The 15,178-nt window shown below is 46.1% G+C and overlaps 1 protein-coding gene across 1 annotated transcript; it reads left to right on the top strand.

The window, feature by feature from the left end:
* Positions 1-881: 881 nt before the first annotated feature.
* Positions 882-2,662, top strand: CAVIN3 (caveolae associated protein 3). The gene is made up of 2 exons (XM_084802249.1): positions 882-1,505; positions 2,002-2,662. Exons 1-2 carry the CDS (start codon positions 1,122-1,124, stop codon positions 2,404-2,406), a joined length of 789 nt encoding a protein of 262 aa, XP_084658375.1. The 5' UTR covers positions 882-1,121; the 3' UTR covers positions 2,407-2,662.
* Positions 2,663-15,178: the final 12,516 nt, after the last annotated feature.

Below are 15,178 nucleotides of genomic sequence, written 5' to 3'. Positions count from 1 at the left end.
CCAGCATAAACTAGGTTTGGTGGCACACACCTGTTATCCCAGCACTTGTGTGGTGAAAGCCAGAGCATCAGCCGTTCAAGATAATCCTTGGCTGAACAGTGAGTTCGGGGACAGCCTGAGCTACATGAAACGCTGTCTCAAACGAACACTTTATTTTTATTTTTATTTTTATTTTGAGACAGAGTTTCTTTTGTAGTCCTGGCTGCCCTGGACTCGTTTTGTAGACCAAGGTGGCCTTGAGCTCACAGAGATCCGCCTGCTGGCCCTGCCCCTCCAGAGTGATGGGATTAAAGGTGTGCGCTGCCAAGCCTGTCCAAACACCAGGCTCAGGTGGCTTCAGTATTCTAGGGTACTCACGAGCAAATCAAAGCCCAGTGTAAATAGTAAAATACAAAAAGTTCACAACCAGAAACCAGAAATTAACATTTAAGTAGCAACTTTCCACTCTGACACTATGTGTGTCATGCTGGTCCCCAACCGGTGATCTGCTCACCCCAATAGCTGGCTACTGCAGCAATTTCAAATAGTCACGCTCACCAGGGGGTTGAAGCATTAGGCAGGAATCCCAGGCAACCTTCATTAAAACAGACAAACCAGTATGTATTCCAAGTCATGGCTGAGGTATCCCCTCTGGAAGCCTAAAGTAGGACTACCCAATCCAACGGAAAGAAACAGCAATAAACGAAGCCAGAGGAGAAACCTGGAAAATATCAGAGGATGCCCCGCCCAGCCCGCCTAAACACTAAACACTAAGCTCTGGCTTGGGCCTAGGCATTCCTGGGTCTGGGGCGGAACTTTCCAAACTTTGCAGGCCAATGCCCAGCCCCAGAGTGGGACTCTGAAGCTTCCTTAGGTTGTGTCTTTAACTCCCGGGTTCAGAAAAAAGGGTGCCTCTGGGCTAGCCGGTTTACCCGGTAGATCCCGGGGCGGAGCCTTCAAAAAAAAAAACCCCTTTGGACATCCCGCCCCAAGCTCGGCCCTCCTTTTCCCACCGCGGAAGATGCCAACTCCCGCCCGGTTGAGTCACAGCCTGAACTGGGGAGGAGGAGGAAGGGAAAGGCAGCCCCAGCCCAGATCGCAGCCATCGGTCGCAGGGAGAGCAGGCAGAGTGGTCAGGGATCATGGGGGATTGCGCGCTGGAGCCCGGGACTGTGCCCGGGGCGCCGGCTGCGGGTCCTGTGCACGCCGTCACGGTGGTAACCTTGCTGGAGAAGCTGGCCACCATGCTGGAGGCGCTGAGGGAACGGCAGGGCGGCCTAGCTGAGAGGCAGGGCGGCCTGGCGGGCTCGGTGCGCCGCATACAGAGTGGCCTGGGGGCGCTGAGTCGCAGCCACGACACCACCAGCAACACACTGGCACAGCTGCTTGCCAAGGCAGAGCGCGTGGGCACTCACGCCGATGCAGCCCAGGAGCGGGCGGTGCGCCGCGCCGCTCAGGTGCAGCGGCTGGAGGCCAACCACGGGCTCCTGGTGGCGCGCGGGAAACTGCACGTCCTGCTCTTCAAGGTCAGTGACCTCAGGCACCCCCCCCCCCCAACCCCCGCCTCTAGGCCACCACCGAGGCCACCGGTCCATAATCTCCACATTCCAGACCCTAGGTGTCGCCCTTCGGAGCCGCGCCCACTTCCCACATCTGGCCTTATCCCCCTCTCACTCCCAGCCTGGCCAATCCAGGCTCAGGCCAGTCCGCAGAATTGGTCAGTCCCAGGCAGATGAAAATAACGGTTATAGTGTTTCTCTGCCTCCTCCAAAACGCCCATGCAACTGTTAACTTGTTTCACACCTCCCAGCGTTTCATCTACTTTGTAAACTTGCACAGCCCGCCCTCCCCTTCCCTGCTCCTTCGGGCCCCGTCTTTCCATTCCTCTCATTTGGCTCCAATTCCTGGTGCAGAGGCAAAGGGTGGATGGAGTAGCCTCCCTTGGTATAACTGCGGGAAGAGAATTTCAGGGTGGTCCTAGCTAAGTGCCTGCCTGAGTCAAAGCTGTGTCTTCACATTCAGGAGGAGACTGAAATTCCAGCCCGCGCCTTCCAGAAAGCACCAGAGCTCTTGGGCCCGGAGGAGGACCAGTCCGTGCTGGGCCCACAGCAGCCGGAGGATGAAGTTGGGGAGAGTTCCGACGAGGAGGAGCCAGTGGAATCCCGGGCTCAGCGGCTGAGACGCACTGGCTTGCAGAAGGTACAAAGCCTGAGAAGGGCTCTGTCTAGCCGCAAAGGCCCTGAAGCGGCACAGCCCACACCAGCGAAGCCTCCGCGCCTTGGGCCTGTCCGGAGCTCAGAAGGCCAGCCTGCAGCTCAGCCAGCGGGGCTGGAGTCCTCACTACAGTCTGCCCTGGAGCCCGAACCTCCTCAGGCTACCCAGGAAGATCCTGGCAAGCCTGCCCTTCAAATAGAGAGCACGGCCTGATCACGGAGGCTGCCTGCTCCACTCGGTGCTTATGCCTTCTCCCAAAATAAATTCTTTAAGAGTGCAGCACTTATATCCAAATAAGGAAGGAATCCTGCATCCACTGCCCAGCTCCAAGCCTTCCTTCCTTCCTTCCTTTCTTCCTTCCTTCCTTCTTTCGTTCCTTCTTGGCTTTCCAGGCTGGTACCCTGTATCCTCTGAAAGAGGAGCATTCAACCTAGTTTAGGCTCACCACCAATAAAAGTAATTTCATCTAGCCCAGACTCCATGTGACAGGGGGAGAATGGGCACGGGATGGGGAAGGCAGTAGGAGGGGTGAAAATGATCGAGCCTGGACCGGGTTGACTGAATGGCAGACGTTTCTCCCTTTTCACTGAATCCTGGGTTCCCCTGCATTGACAGAGAGAGAAGTATCCTGCTGGCCACTTACTGCTTCAATACGTTCCTTGTGTGGACATATAAATGCAATTTGGGGCCCAGCTTGAGGGTGGGGTGCAGTTCTTTGATGAAAGCCCAAGTAAGTGCCAATGAATGCTTTCCCATTTAGTATCTTTGACCTCTAGCATCCCTTTTTAAAAGTTGAATTTTACGGGGTTCTTTAGTGAGGCTCGTTTTCACTTGTGGTGTCTGACACTCTGAGGCTCCTCCTAGCAGCCACACACAGTCCTGACCGTTGGGTTGGGGTGCAGTTGAAAAGCAATCCAAAGTAGCCCTAGGTCTTCTTGTGTTCTCCAGCCAAGAAACAGAAGAGAGCACAAACCACTCATTGTTTTCAAAACAAATGAGTAACTGGATAGGTTGAGAGAGTCTAGGCCACTTAGAATTGAGCATCTCTCACAAGCAAAGAGACAGTGTGACGAATTGACTTCGTAGGTGAAATGAGTAAAACAAAATTCACAGTGTTCATGTCAATGCATAAAATATAAAATAAAGTAAAAATAAATAGGATCTACATATCTTAGATTTTGTTAGGGTTTGAATCTGAGTTGTTCCCCGAAGGCTCATTGCTGGGAGCTTCTTTGCTAGCCTTTTTATCCCCCCTTCAGTTGAATGGATTCTGATTTAATGAATGGATTAAGCCCCTGATGGCACCAATAGTATGTCAGTGTTACTGGGAGACAGTGAAAAGGAGGAGATAAGCTTATTTAGAGAAAGTAGGTCACTGGGTGTGTGCCCTGGACAGCTGGATGATTCCCTGCCTGTCTGTTTCCTGGCTGCTATGAGGTGAGCAGCCCCAATCAGATATGCCCGATGCCATAACTGGCCTTATTTCAGTTCAAAAGCCATCTCACCAGCTCCCATTTAAAAAATCTTGAAAACAAAGTTATCTCATTACGATAGCATGAGGCGTTAATTTAATCCTTGATGCATAACAGTACCTGCAGTGTTAATTCCTCTTTGAGGCTGTACATCGTGTCAGTTTCATGGACTTTCAAATATTCTGGAATATTCAAATGCTCACCACCATTTTGTGGACTCTTCTGTATCCAGCACAAGCTGGGTTATAATAAATAACAGCGGGCACCTCAGGAAGAGGGTTAGCTACTCCCGTTTTAGGAAAATAGGCAGTGTGGGAGCCCAGCTGCTGGAAGGAGCCCAAGTTCCCACCTCGTGGCCAGGTAGGGTACACGTACAGCAGTTTTCTCATGATGTCTTCCTCAGGGGATACAGATTGCAGCTGGCCTATGTATCTGGTGATGCTGCCACGGGTGCTGTGACTAGATCTGAGGACTGGCTGAGACACTATGGAGTGCTCCTGAGCCAGATGGCATGCACAGATGATGCGCAAACGATTGGGGGACAATATGCTCTCTTATGGCATCCATGCGACACAAGCTACCCAGTGACTCTGGATGTTTGTTTCATCATATTTAAAAAAGAAGAAGAAGAAGAAGAAGAAGAAGAAGAAGAAGAAGAAGAAGAAGAAGAAGTCAAAGAAACAAACGCAAGCATTGCATCACTGCGCATGTGTGGAGGTTAGAAGACAACATTTAGTGGTTGTTTTCTTCTACTATGGAAATTGAACTCAGATCATCAGGCTTGTGTGACATATACTCTTACCCACTGGCCCGTTGTTAACCCTCTGTCTTCTAATTTAAAACATTTTTAAAGTTTATTCTATGTGTTTTGCCTGGATGTGTGTACGCGCATCCCATGTGTGCCTGATGCCCATAGAAGCCAGAAGAGAACATTGGATCTCCTGGCAATGGAGTTACAGATGGTTGTGAGACCCCGTCTGGGTGTTGGGAACTGAACCCAAGTCCTCTGCAAGAGTAACAAACACCTTTCACTGCTTAGCCATCTCTCTAGCTCCAATATTTCATACCTTTTGATTAAGGTCAAGACCAACAGCCATTTGTTGAGTGTGTAATATGTGGCAGGCCCTGCTGAGTACAGGTCAGAATTTCTCCCTCTCCTGAGTTTTCTTTACTAATGGGTGGCACTGTCGTTGCATAAAAAGTTTAACTTTCTGGTTGCCTAAATCATTCTGCCATTCTCTCCCACAGGGAATCAGTTGGCATGGGCTTGACCTTTACAATATGGCTCCCTTTTAGCACTCTTATCTGTGGCTTTTTGAAGCCCTCTTCCTTTGTTAGACTGGCCTCTCTGGTTGTGCCAGACTCCTGATTCACACCCTCAGTGTCTCTCACCACCTTCACAATAAAGCTGAAGTTTTCCACTAAGCTTGTGAGCTGGCCCCTCTGTCTCTGTTGTGAGTCCTCACGCTAACATGGGTTGAATGTTTGCGGTTCGAAACTCTGAAATCAGAAAAGCCCCAAGATCTGAGCACTGCAGTGATGCCTCAAGTGGGAAGTCACAGCTGACCTCACTTGACAAGGCACTATGGGAGTGCAGGTGCACAGGAAGGCATAAGCATCTGGCCTCGGGGTTCAGCCCCAAGAGCTCTCCTTGTTCTGAACCTGTGTTATGCTGAGCTGCATGATCTCAGTCTCCTGCTAAACTTAGTGACAGAAGCTTGTTTCAGGGCTCGAAATTTTTCTTCCTTGTTCCCAAAGCACTTCTTTGCCTGGCCCTCAGCGCTCTAGCGCTGCCTAATTGTGGTTGTGGTTGCTACCTCATCCCACTTTGCCGGACTGACAACTTGCTGCTAGTGCTCCTTTTGACCACATGGTGTCACTATTGAGGTACCAGTGTTCAAGCTGGCGCTTCATGCAACTCCCGGCTCCTCTCCGGCGCCCCCCACCCCCTGCCCTCCCTGCCACCCCGCCCCCCGCCCGTCCCCCCCCCCCCCGCCCCAGATCGCTGTCAGCTTGGTTTCATATTCTGGAGATGGGGTAGTTGGAGGACCAGGATTTGTGGGTCTGGGGCACAGGGGTCCTCCTGCCGGCTCCCAAACTTTAGTATTCACGTCACCCCCCCCCACCCCCCACGGGTTTCCCAGCTGGTATTGTCTTCAAGAGTCCCACCTCAAAGGGGCAGGAAAATAAAGTCTTCTTAAATCCCCAAGAATCCACCTGATTTCCCTTTCCCGACCCACAAACAAAAGGAAGGCTGCAGACAATTTTTTTTTTTAACATAAAATATCTAGGTCCTTAACTTCTAGAAACCCAAAGACTTGGAGAACTTCCAACAGAAGGTAGAACGCGTTAGTTTTTTAATTCCTTCCTAATTGGTCTAGAGTAGCAAATAATTGAATCAAGTTAAAGCAAAATTAGTTCTGTTTCTTAATACCCCACTCGATCACATTATGTTCTCAATTGGCACGGCTATAGCAATTGTTAATAAGATTATAAATTCAAGGTCAGGGAGACACTGGTGAGAGCGTCAGCTTTCCCATAGTGCAGCGCGGACATAGCTGGTTTAAGCAGGTGGATGGTACATGGTGAATCACTAAATTTCAGATGTTGATTCTCAGCTCTTTAGGCCAGAAATGGAAATTTTATTTGTTGATCTAGCATGATTTGGCTGAACTGAAATAGCAAAGCTCAAAAAAGATTGATTAACTCTAGGACTAGATTCATTAATTTCCCTGAGAAATCTAACTGCCGAGTAAGTGAACCGATCCAGCCAGAGAGGACATTTCTCATCCCGCCACAGAGCCTACAAGGGGAGTCAGACACATCTCAAAGTGTGTTCAGATAAGAAGTAAGGTCACTGAACCTGTTTCCTGATGTGACATTTCTCCTATAGCAATCAGGAACACATGCCTTCATGGCGTGGAGGTTCTCCTCTGGGTAAGTACAGGAAGTCCTTTGGGCTTTCCTTTGTTTCAAATGAAGGACTCATAACCTCAGCCCTGAAGACCCTTCAAAGCCGTTGAGTCCACTGAAGTGTCTTGTTCAGTCTTGTGTATTGTTAGCTGGTCTGCATTTGAGAAAGCCCGTGGCCCAGGAGCTCACTCCTTTCCTGGCAACTCTTATCTTCAGACGGTGGACTTGGTGCTGATGGTTAGTTTCCTGTCAACCTGACACAGGTGGAGTCATCTGGAAGAGAGAACCTCAATTGAGATTGGCCTATAGGCAAGTCAGTGGAGTCACTTTTCCTGATTAATGATTAATGTAGGAGAGCCTGCCTCACTGTGGGCAAAGTCACCCCTGGATGGTTGGACCTGGGTTGTTTAATATGATGAACTGCAAGCTATAATTGCAGAGACTCTCAGCAGCCCAGGCCTGGCAAACATGGCTCTCGTAGGCCTTGCCTTTCTCCTCCACAGCCTCTGCATTGCTAAAACAAAACAAAACAACCAAAACTGTTAGATTATATTCCTAAAAATAGCCACCAAGGTCTATCCCCTTATGTTGCCACTTTCTTCTCCTGGGGTTGACTACCAGGGTTGAGCTATCGAAGTATTGAAGTCCAGCAACCAGAGGCCTCCTTTGGTTCACCTAATTAACATGCCCAATCAAAACGTGCCATCGCATCACATCCTAACCCACTCTAACACAGATCTCCCCCTTTTCTCTTCTTAAAAAGGACACCTGTGGGGCTGGAGAGATGGCTCAGTGGTTAAGAGCTCCACCTGCTCTTCCAGAGGTCCTGAGTTCAATTCCCAGCAAGCACATGGTGGCTCACAACCATCTATAATGTAATCTGATGCCCTCTTCTGCAGATAAAGCACTCATATACAATAAATAAATAAATCTTTAAAAGAAAAAAAAAAGCACACCTGCAAAGTAATTTGCTGCTGTTTTTCTGCCTGAGTCAGAAAGCAGCCACTTTAATTTTTCTTCCCTGATTAGTAGAAGATCTCCCTGTGAAAACAGGTGTGTGAGTGTGGTCTGTGCCTAATCCAGGGCCTGGGAGGGAGCCCTGTTGTGAGGGGGTCTCCTTCAGTAATAAAATAAACTCTTAACCAGGCAGCGGTGGTGCACACCTTTAATCCCAGCACTCGGGAGGCAGAGGCAGGCGAATCGCTGTGAGTTCGAGGCCAGCCTGGTCTACAAAGCGAGACCAGGACAACCAAGGCTACACAGAGAGACCCTGTCTCGAAAAACCAAAAAGAAAAAACAAAAAAACAAAAAACAAAAAATACCCAAAAACCCTTTCCTCCCTGGGTTGGTTTTGGTCATGGTGTTTATCACAGCAACAGTAGCCAAACTAGGACAGTAACCCAAAGAATTTTTTTTTTAATCTCAAGAAAATCAATACCTATTCCCACGATCTCCCTGTGTGGCAGTTGCTTCTCTTCCAAGGATACGTTGGAGGAGACCTCTTGTGACGAGGCATCCAGGGCTGATCCATCCAGGATTTCCCCGTCTCTTCTTCAGCCCAGACACTGTTTGTTCTTGTTTCATGTTCTTTCAAGCCATGGCCTTTTTCCTGTGAACTATTTTACTTTATGAAATCTGTTTTAAACAGGTAGATGGCGACGCGCCACGGAAGCTTGGCTTTCATTCTCAAAGACATCTGCGTTTCCTCGCTGGCAATTGCCAATTTTCTTTACTAGGTTTGTTATGAGAATTAAGAAAGGCAGCTCAGTTAGGGCTGGGAATAGCACAGTGGTAGAGCATTTGCTCAGCATGCAATGCTAGATTCAATCTCTAGTATTGGGGGGGGGGGAATGGTGTTCATTTGACATTTGTGGTTCCTTGGGCGTTGGAGGATGCTAGGATCTACAAGACCCTGTCTCAAAATGCTCCTTCCCCCAAAAAGAATGTGGCCTTGATGAAATCCACACGAAACTAGCCTTTGTAACAGAAGTTGCTATGTTTGAGAAACAAGGTATCACTATATAGCGCAGACTGGCCTTGAGTTCTCAGTTCTTGTCACCATACTCACCTTGTTTGGAGTTAAGTGCTCTGTCCCAGCAGGGATGGCAGTTACAGGGGAAGCCTTTCGGGGCCTCCCACGGTATTCATGCCAACCTAATTTCCCTCTCTAGCTGCTGATTTGGTTGCTTCTTTGAAGGGATTCGGGGAAGCCCTGAGTGAGTGACGGTCCTGAGTGAATGTGTATTGTGACATAGGGGCACAGCCACACGGAGGACTCCAAGGCTAAACTGACAAACAGAGCTGTTACCTTTATGGGCCAGGCTCAAGGGGGATGGCAAAACTTCCCTCAGGAATCTGAGTACGGAGCCTGAGCATGAATAATTATGGATGTGTGCGCAACTGCAGCGTCCTGTTCCAGGGTGCTAATGGCCTGAGACTGGGCACCCTCCGAGACCTTCTGCCCAGAGCAGCCAACCCTCCCTGTTCGGGTACCTATTAAACACACTGGGGGTTCCAGCTTGACAAGGTATCAGAGAACCCCACTTGATCCCAGCTTCGCTATACACAAGTCTGTTTTTTTTTTCCCTTCATTTGTCGCCTTTAGTCAGGGTTCTGAGTCTCAAGCCGTGTAGGTCTTGATATTTCTTTTTATTTACGTAAATGTCGCAAGTTAGTCAGAAGTTAGTTTCAAGTAAGTTAGAATGGTCGAGACAGTCCCACTCACATGTTAGGTCTGTACAGAAGCTCGCACTGATCAACAGGCAAGATTTACCAAGCCGTAGGTGTCACAGTCAAGAGACGACTCCACCCACATCACTGACCTGAACCCCATGTCCAATGAGTCACTGAATCTTGTGGATATTTTAAAATGAACTCTGTGACCCTTTATCTCATAAATAAATCTAACACATACAAGGACTTGGGAAGGAAACTTGCATAGGGAAGCCGAGGAACAAGACAAGTTAGCACGGTGGAGCTGTGCTACTTACCTCGCAGATCTGCCATGAGTTGGGTAAGGTTGGACAAGCAGAAAATGCTCAGAACCTTGCAGGCACATGTGAGCTTTGGGTTCCTTGTTTGGTTTGGATTGCTTGGTGGCTAAATTTACTCATGCAGGAAACTGGCTTATACTATGAACACGTGTATTCATAGGCACTGAACAGTATGCTTTCTGTTTAACCCCAGTTTTCTGTTTTGTTTTGTTTTGTTGTTTTTATACTGGGGATTGAAACTAAGTCTTAGTATGCTAGGCAAGCATTTTATCACTGAGCTGTATCTCCTTTTCATTTTAAAATACACTCTCAGAGGCTGGAGATATGGCGCACTTGTTGCTATTGCAAATGATTGAGGCCGGATTCCCAGCACCCACATGATGGTTTACAACCATCTCTGACTCCAGCGACAAGAGATCCAAGGCTCTCTCCTGAGCTCCCTGGATGCCAGCCACACATGTGCTGCACATACATACATGTGGACAGAACACTCACACACAAAAATAAAATAAATAAACCTTAAAAACACAAAACAAAAACCAAAACACAGTCCCACTGAGTTGCTCAGGCTGGCCTTGAATTTGTGATCCTCCTGCCTCGGTCTCCCCGAATAGTTGGGATTAAAAGCCTGAGCCACTAAGCCTGCCTCCAGATGTAGTGTTTTAATGTTTTTGCCCTGTAACTGAAAATGTTCTAATAGGTATAGTCCCAGGAAAAGTAGCACTCAGAATGCAGAGTAGGGGACTTCTTTACCTCCCTTTGAATCCCTAGCACTGTGCTTGGAACTGAGTGGCACTAAGCAATGAGAATGTCCCCTGGGGAGGCACCGGGAGTATAAGGATGAGCAAGACCTTAGGAGCCCACTGTGTCCGGTGCTCTTTTGTAGTTTGCTCCGGTATCTCTCTGGGCTGGCTAAAGCATGCAGGCATGCAGGCACTGTTTGTAGGGTCTGCGAGCATTGTATAGGCCCATAAATCATGGGCCCATGTTTTAGTGACTGACTGATTGATTTTGGAGACAAAGTCTAGCTATGAAGCCTTGGTTGGTCTAGAACTTGCAATGTAGACCAGGCTGCTCTGGAACTCACAGAGAACTGCCTGCCTGAGCTTCCTATGTGCCAAGATTAAAGGTTTGTGCTGTGAAGCCTGGCAAAATGCTTCACTTTCTTTGAAGTCAGAAGAAAGCAATGGATGTTTTAGTCAAGGATGATGTTGTAATAAACAGTATCAATATATATTAATGTGGTTATAAAATTTAGTTAAATTTGTTTTTTGGGGGGGGCTGGTGAGATGGCTTAGTGAGGAGGGGCACTTGTGCAAAGCCTGAACACTTGACTTCTGTCCCTAAATCCCACAAGGTAGCAGGAGAGAATAGGCTCCCAAGAATTGCCCTCTAACTACCACAGGCAGGGCAGTGTGTGTGTGTGTGTTGTGTTGTGTGTGTGTGTGTTGTGTGTGTGTGCGTGTGTGTTGTGGTGTGTGTGTGTGTGTGTGTGCGTGCATATAGTAAATAAAATAAATACAAATAGGATGCTGCTTATGAAAACAAAAGTGCCTATGGCTTGTTGAAATTGAATCTAGCCCTTCTTTCTCTGCCTCCCTTTGTCTTCATCCTCCAAAAAGTTCTTTCTCTTTCTTCTCAAGTCTCTGATGGGGTTGAAGACCAGGTAGCTTAGCTTTTACAATGAAGCTTAGTTGTTTAGGGGTTAAGATTTTTTTTTTTAAGGTCTAGATAGACGTTGTTAAGTTGATAATGACAAGATGTGATGGAGATTGATTTACACTCAGAAATTTAGATGCACCAAGATAGGAAAGATGTTTTCTTCAAGACCATCAAATACAAATAGCCAAAACACTAAGAATGTAACATTATATAATTCCTGATTGTGTCATTGGTTCTTCTTGCTATAGGTAATATTTTGTATATATGTGTAATAATATAAATTTATATGTTAAAAAAAAAAGGAATGGGAGGTACCCATGTACTGAACAGGTAGGTGTTAGAATGTGATGTTGGCGTTGACCACTTCCCCCTGGCGGGGCAGCCTTGCCAGGCCACAGACAAAGAGGACACAGATGAGACTTTATAGGCTGAGGCTGAGGGAGGGAGGGAGAGATTATAAGGGAGGGAGAGTGGGATTGGGATGTGATGAGGGAGGTAAAGCAAACAAAATAAAAATAAAAATAAAAAATTAAAGAGAGAGAGAAAAAAAACCCACAAGTAAGCCTTCCCCCTCCCCCCCCCAGACATGCTTTCACTGGATGATGGATTCACTGTAGACAATGTTGCCAAAGCATTTCCTGAGGAGTTCTAGAAAGTCATTTTGGAATTCCTCTAAAACATGATCCATTAACTCCTGAGGATTTTCTGAAGGCAGCAATTATCTTTGGTGAGATTCAGACATATGGGGCACTTTAGCCATTGTTGCTGCCGTATTCCCTCAGGTACAACTGGTATACCAGAACAGCTTTGGAAACCCTTTGATCTTGATCCTGTTGGTGATGGCATTGGACTGAGTCATGGCACTGAGGGCTGGACCATACTAGAGCAGTGAGCTCTGCCACCCAGAACAGAACTGCACTGACTTATGGGTGAGCACCACCGATAAGACAGCAGTAAATGGACGGAGTCCCAAGAACACCTGCATATCTCTATACATTTGAGCACTGTATAATGTTGAGTCCATTCTGTTAAAATATATATATTTTAAGTTTTATTATATATTTTTTAATACAAGATTTTGCTATGTAGTTCTGGAAATCACTAGTAGATTAGGTGTGTGTGTGTGCACATGTGCATGTGTGTGTGTGTCTGTTTGGGCTATATGCACATGTATGGAGCTGCCTGCTAAGGCCAGAAGAATGCATCGAGTCCCCTGGAAGTGGAGTTACAGGTGGCTGTGAGCCTGTGGTGCTCATGCTGGTGCTGGGAACTGAACTTATGCCCTCTTCACAACAGAGCCATCTGTCCAGCCGCAGAATCAGTTTAAACTTGTTTATCTCCTCAAACAGTTATCACTTCTCTATGAGGAATGGCAGATCATTAAAATATAATGTCATTTTATGCAAGCACATTATAAGAGTATACATTTTGCATTTTAGGAGGGAAGTCATACAATCTATAATAAGACAAACTTGTCCTCTATGGGCAAATATGAAGCATAGTATAATAAGCATTATCATTTCTCCTCCCCACACAGTTTGGAAAACTTAAAATAAATTTTATAGGCACTCCATGCAGACAGGGCCAGCACCACCTGAGCAGATGACAGCTCTGAAAATATGATCCATGTGGAAGGACATGAGGGGACATGAAGCAAGAGTTCCTCATACAGCATTCTCACGACGTTAATGGAGAAGAGCAGCAATTGGGTACCAACCAGGTGCCAGGCAGACACATACAAACAGTGTTGTCTAAAACCCTTATTTCTGGCAATCCTGGGAAGGAAAGGTTAAAACACAGACTTACCCTATGACTCACACTTGGAGCTGCTTTCTTTAGTCATGTGCACACACATGTATGCACATGTATATGCATACAGGAAGATAGAGCAGTAGTAAAGATTGTGATAATGCCTTTATTGAATGACAGCTTTTTGGAAGACTTTTTAACCTGTTTGAACATACACGTATGTGCCATATAGTTATGTGTGAATATGCATACATATATACCTCAGTGTTATATTTGATAAATTCCCCCAGGACATTTAAGAATGTTTTAAAATTACTAGACTATTGCATTACAATAATACAAAATTGATAGATAAGCAAAATCACATTTCTGAAACTTTAAATAGGTAAGTCTGTGTAACACAGTATTTTTAGGTCTATTCATTTAAACTTTGTTGCTCCAAATATCAAATCAGATGTTTCAATTAAAATCTTTATAATAATAATAATAATAATAATAATACTTATATTTTAAAGATTTATTTATTAATTATATAGTATTCTGTTTACTTATATGCCTGCAGGCCAGAAGAGGGCATGAGATCTCTTTATAGATAGTTATTACTACCATGTGGTTGCTGGTAATTGAACTCAGGACCTTTTGCAAAACAGCCAGTGTTCTTAACCTCTGAATCATATCTCCAGCCCCTTATTATTTTACTTTATGTTTACGGGTATTTTGGCTGCATGTATATCTTTGCTCCACATGCTTTCTTGGTGGAACTGGAGTCACAGACAGTTGTGAGATGCTATGTTTGTACAGGTCTTCTCAAAGCTGTTAAAGCTCTTAACCACTAAGCAATCTCTCTAGCCCCCTGTTTTAATTTTTTAAAGTGAAAATGAAATTTAGAACATTACAAAAGATTTCATTTACTTCTGAATTAAGAGAATAACAATTAGCTATTTATATGGAGTAAAATATACCTGCCTTTAGCTGGATCTGGTGATATACATTCAAAATCCAAGAGACTGTGGGTTATAGATGTACATGTATAATCCAAGAGGCCGAGGCAGGAAAATTGTGAGACAAGGCCAGTTTGGCTATATAGTGAGAGAAACTCTGTCCCCCTCAAAATTCTTTCCATGCTCCCCAACTGTGTGGTTTTTAAAAATCTAACATTAATAAAATAAAGACAAAATGTGTAGCTACCTTTAAGTATTAAAGTCTACAGTTGATTTCAGCAGAAGGCACACAGGCACACACACACATACACACTTTAAATTTACTATGTGTGTGTGTACATGGTCATATACGTGCTGTGTGCATATGAGGAGGTCAGAGAGTAACTTTGTGGAGTTTATTTCCTTCTTCCACCTTAATGTGGGTTCTGAGGATGGAACTCAGGTGGTCAAGCTTGCTCAGCAAGCGCCGTTACCTGTGAAGCATGTTGACCCTTCCTGTACAAACAGTTTTAAAATTCCAGGTGCTGGAGATTGAGCCTAGGAACGGACACATCTAGGTTACCTTTCTAGGTACTTCCCCACCACTGAGCTGTACTCCCAAACCTCTTTTCTTTTCCTTACTTTTTTCTTCTCTTCTCTTGTTTTTCTTTCTCTTTTGAGACAGTCTTTCCTTTTTCTTTTCTTTCCTTTTTCTTTTCTTTCTTTTCTTATATTTACTCCTTTCCCATACAATACATCCTGACTGCAGCCTCTCTTTCCTCTACTCCTCCAAGTCCCTGCCCCATCCCCTCTTCCCCAGATCCACTTTTCCCGTGTTCCTCTTCAGAAAAGAGCAGGCCTCCCAGGGACATCAGTTCAACATGACATAACAAGCTACAATAAAAGTAGGCACAATCCTTCGTATCAAGGCTGGAGAATGAGGCAAGCCAGTAGGAGGAAAAGGGTCCCCAAGAGCAGGCAAAAGAGTCAGAGACACCTCAACTACACACACACACACACACACACACACACACACACACACAGAGGGCCTAGCACAGACCCATTCAGGTTCCAAGTTTGTCACTTCAGTCTCCATGAGCCCCTATGAACACTGCTTAGTTGATTTTGTGGGACATATTTCTCCTGGTGTTCTCACCCCCCCCTTCTAGAAACAGGGATTGCTAGCCTGATACTTACACTGTGGCTCAGGCACCTTTAGATTAGATCTTCCTGTCTCAGTCTCCCACATACTGCAATTACCGGCATGCACCACCAT

The sequence above is a fragment of the Acomys minous genome, assembly GCF_964271855.1.
Source record: "Acomys minous genome assembly, chromosome: 2".
NCBI classification, from domain to species: domain Eukaryota; kingdom Metazoa; phylum Chordata; class Mammalia; order Rodentia; family Muridae; genus Acomys; species Acomys minous.
This window is presented reverse-complemented; position numbering and strand designations above follow the sequence as displayed.

Excerpts from the sequence above, each read along its gene's own strand:
- CAVIN3 (XM_084802249.1), top strand. The coding sequence starts at position 1,122 with ATGGGGGATTGCGCGCTGGAGCCCGGGACTGTGCCCGGGGCGCCGGCT. Across the intron at positions 1,506-2,001 it reads TGCACGTCCTGCTCTTCAAG|GAGGAGACTGAAATTCCAGC; the intron begins GTCAGTGACCTC and ends CTTCACATTCAG.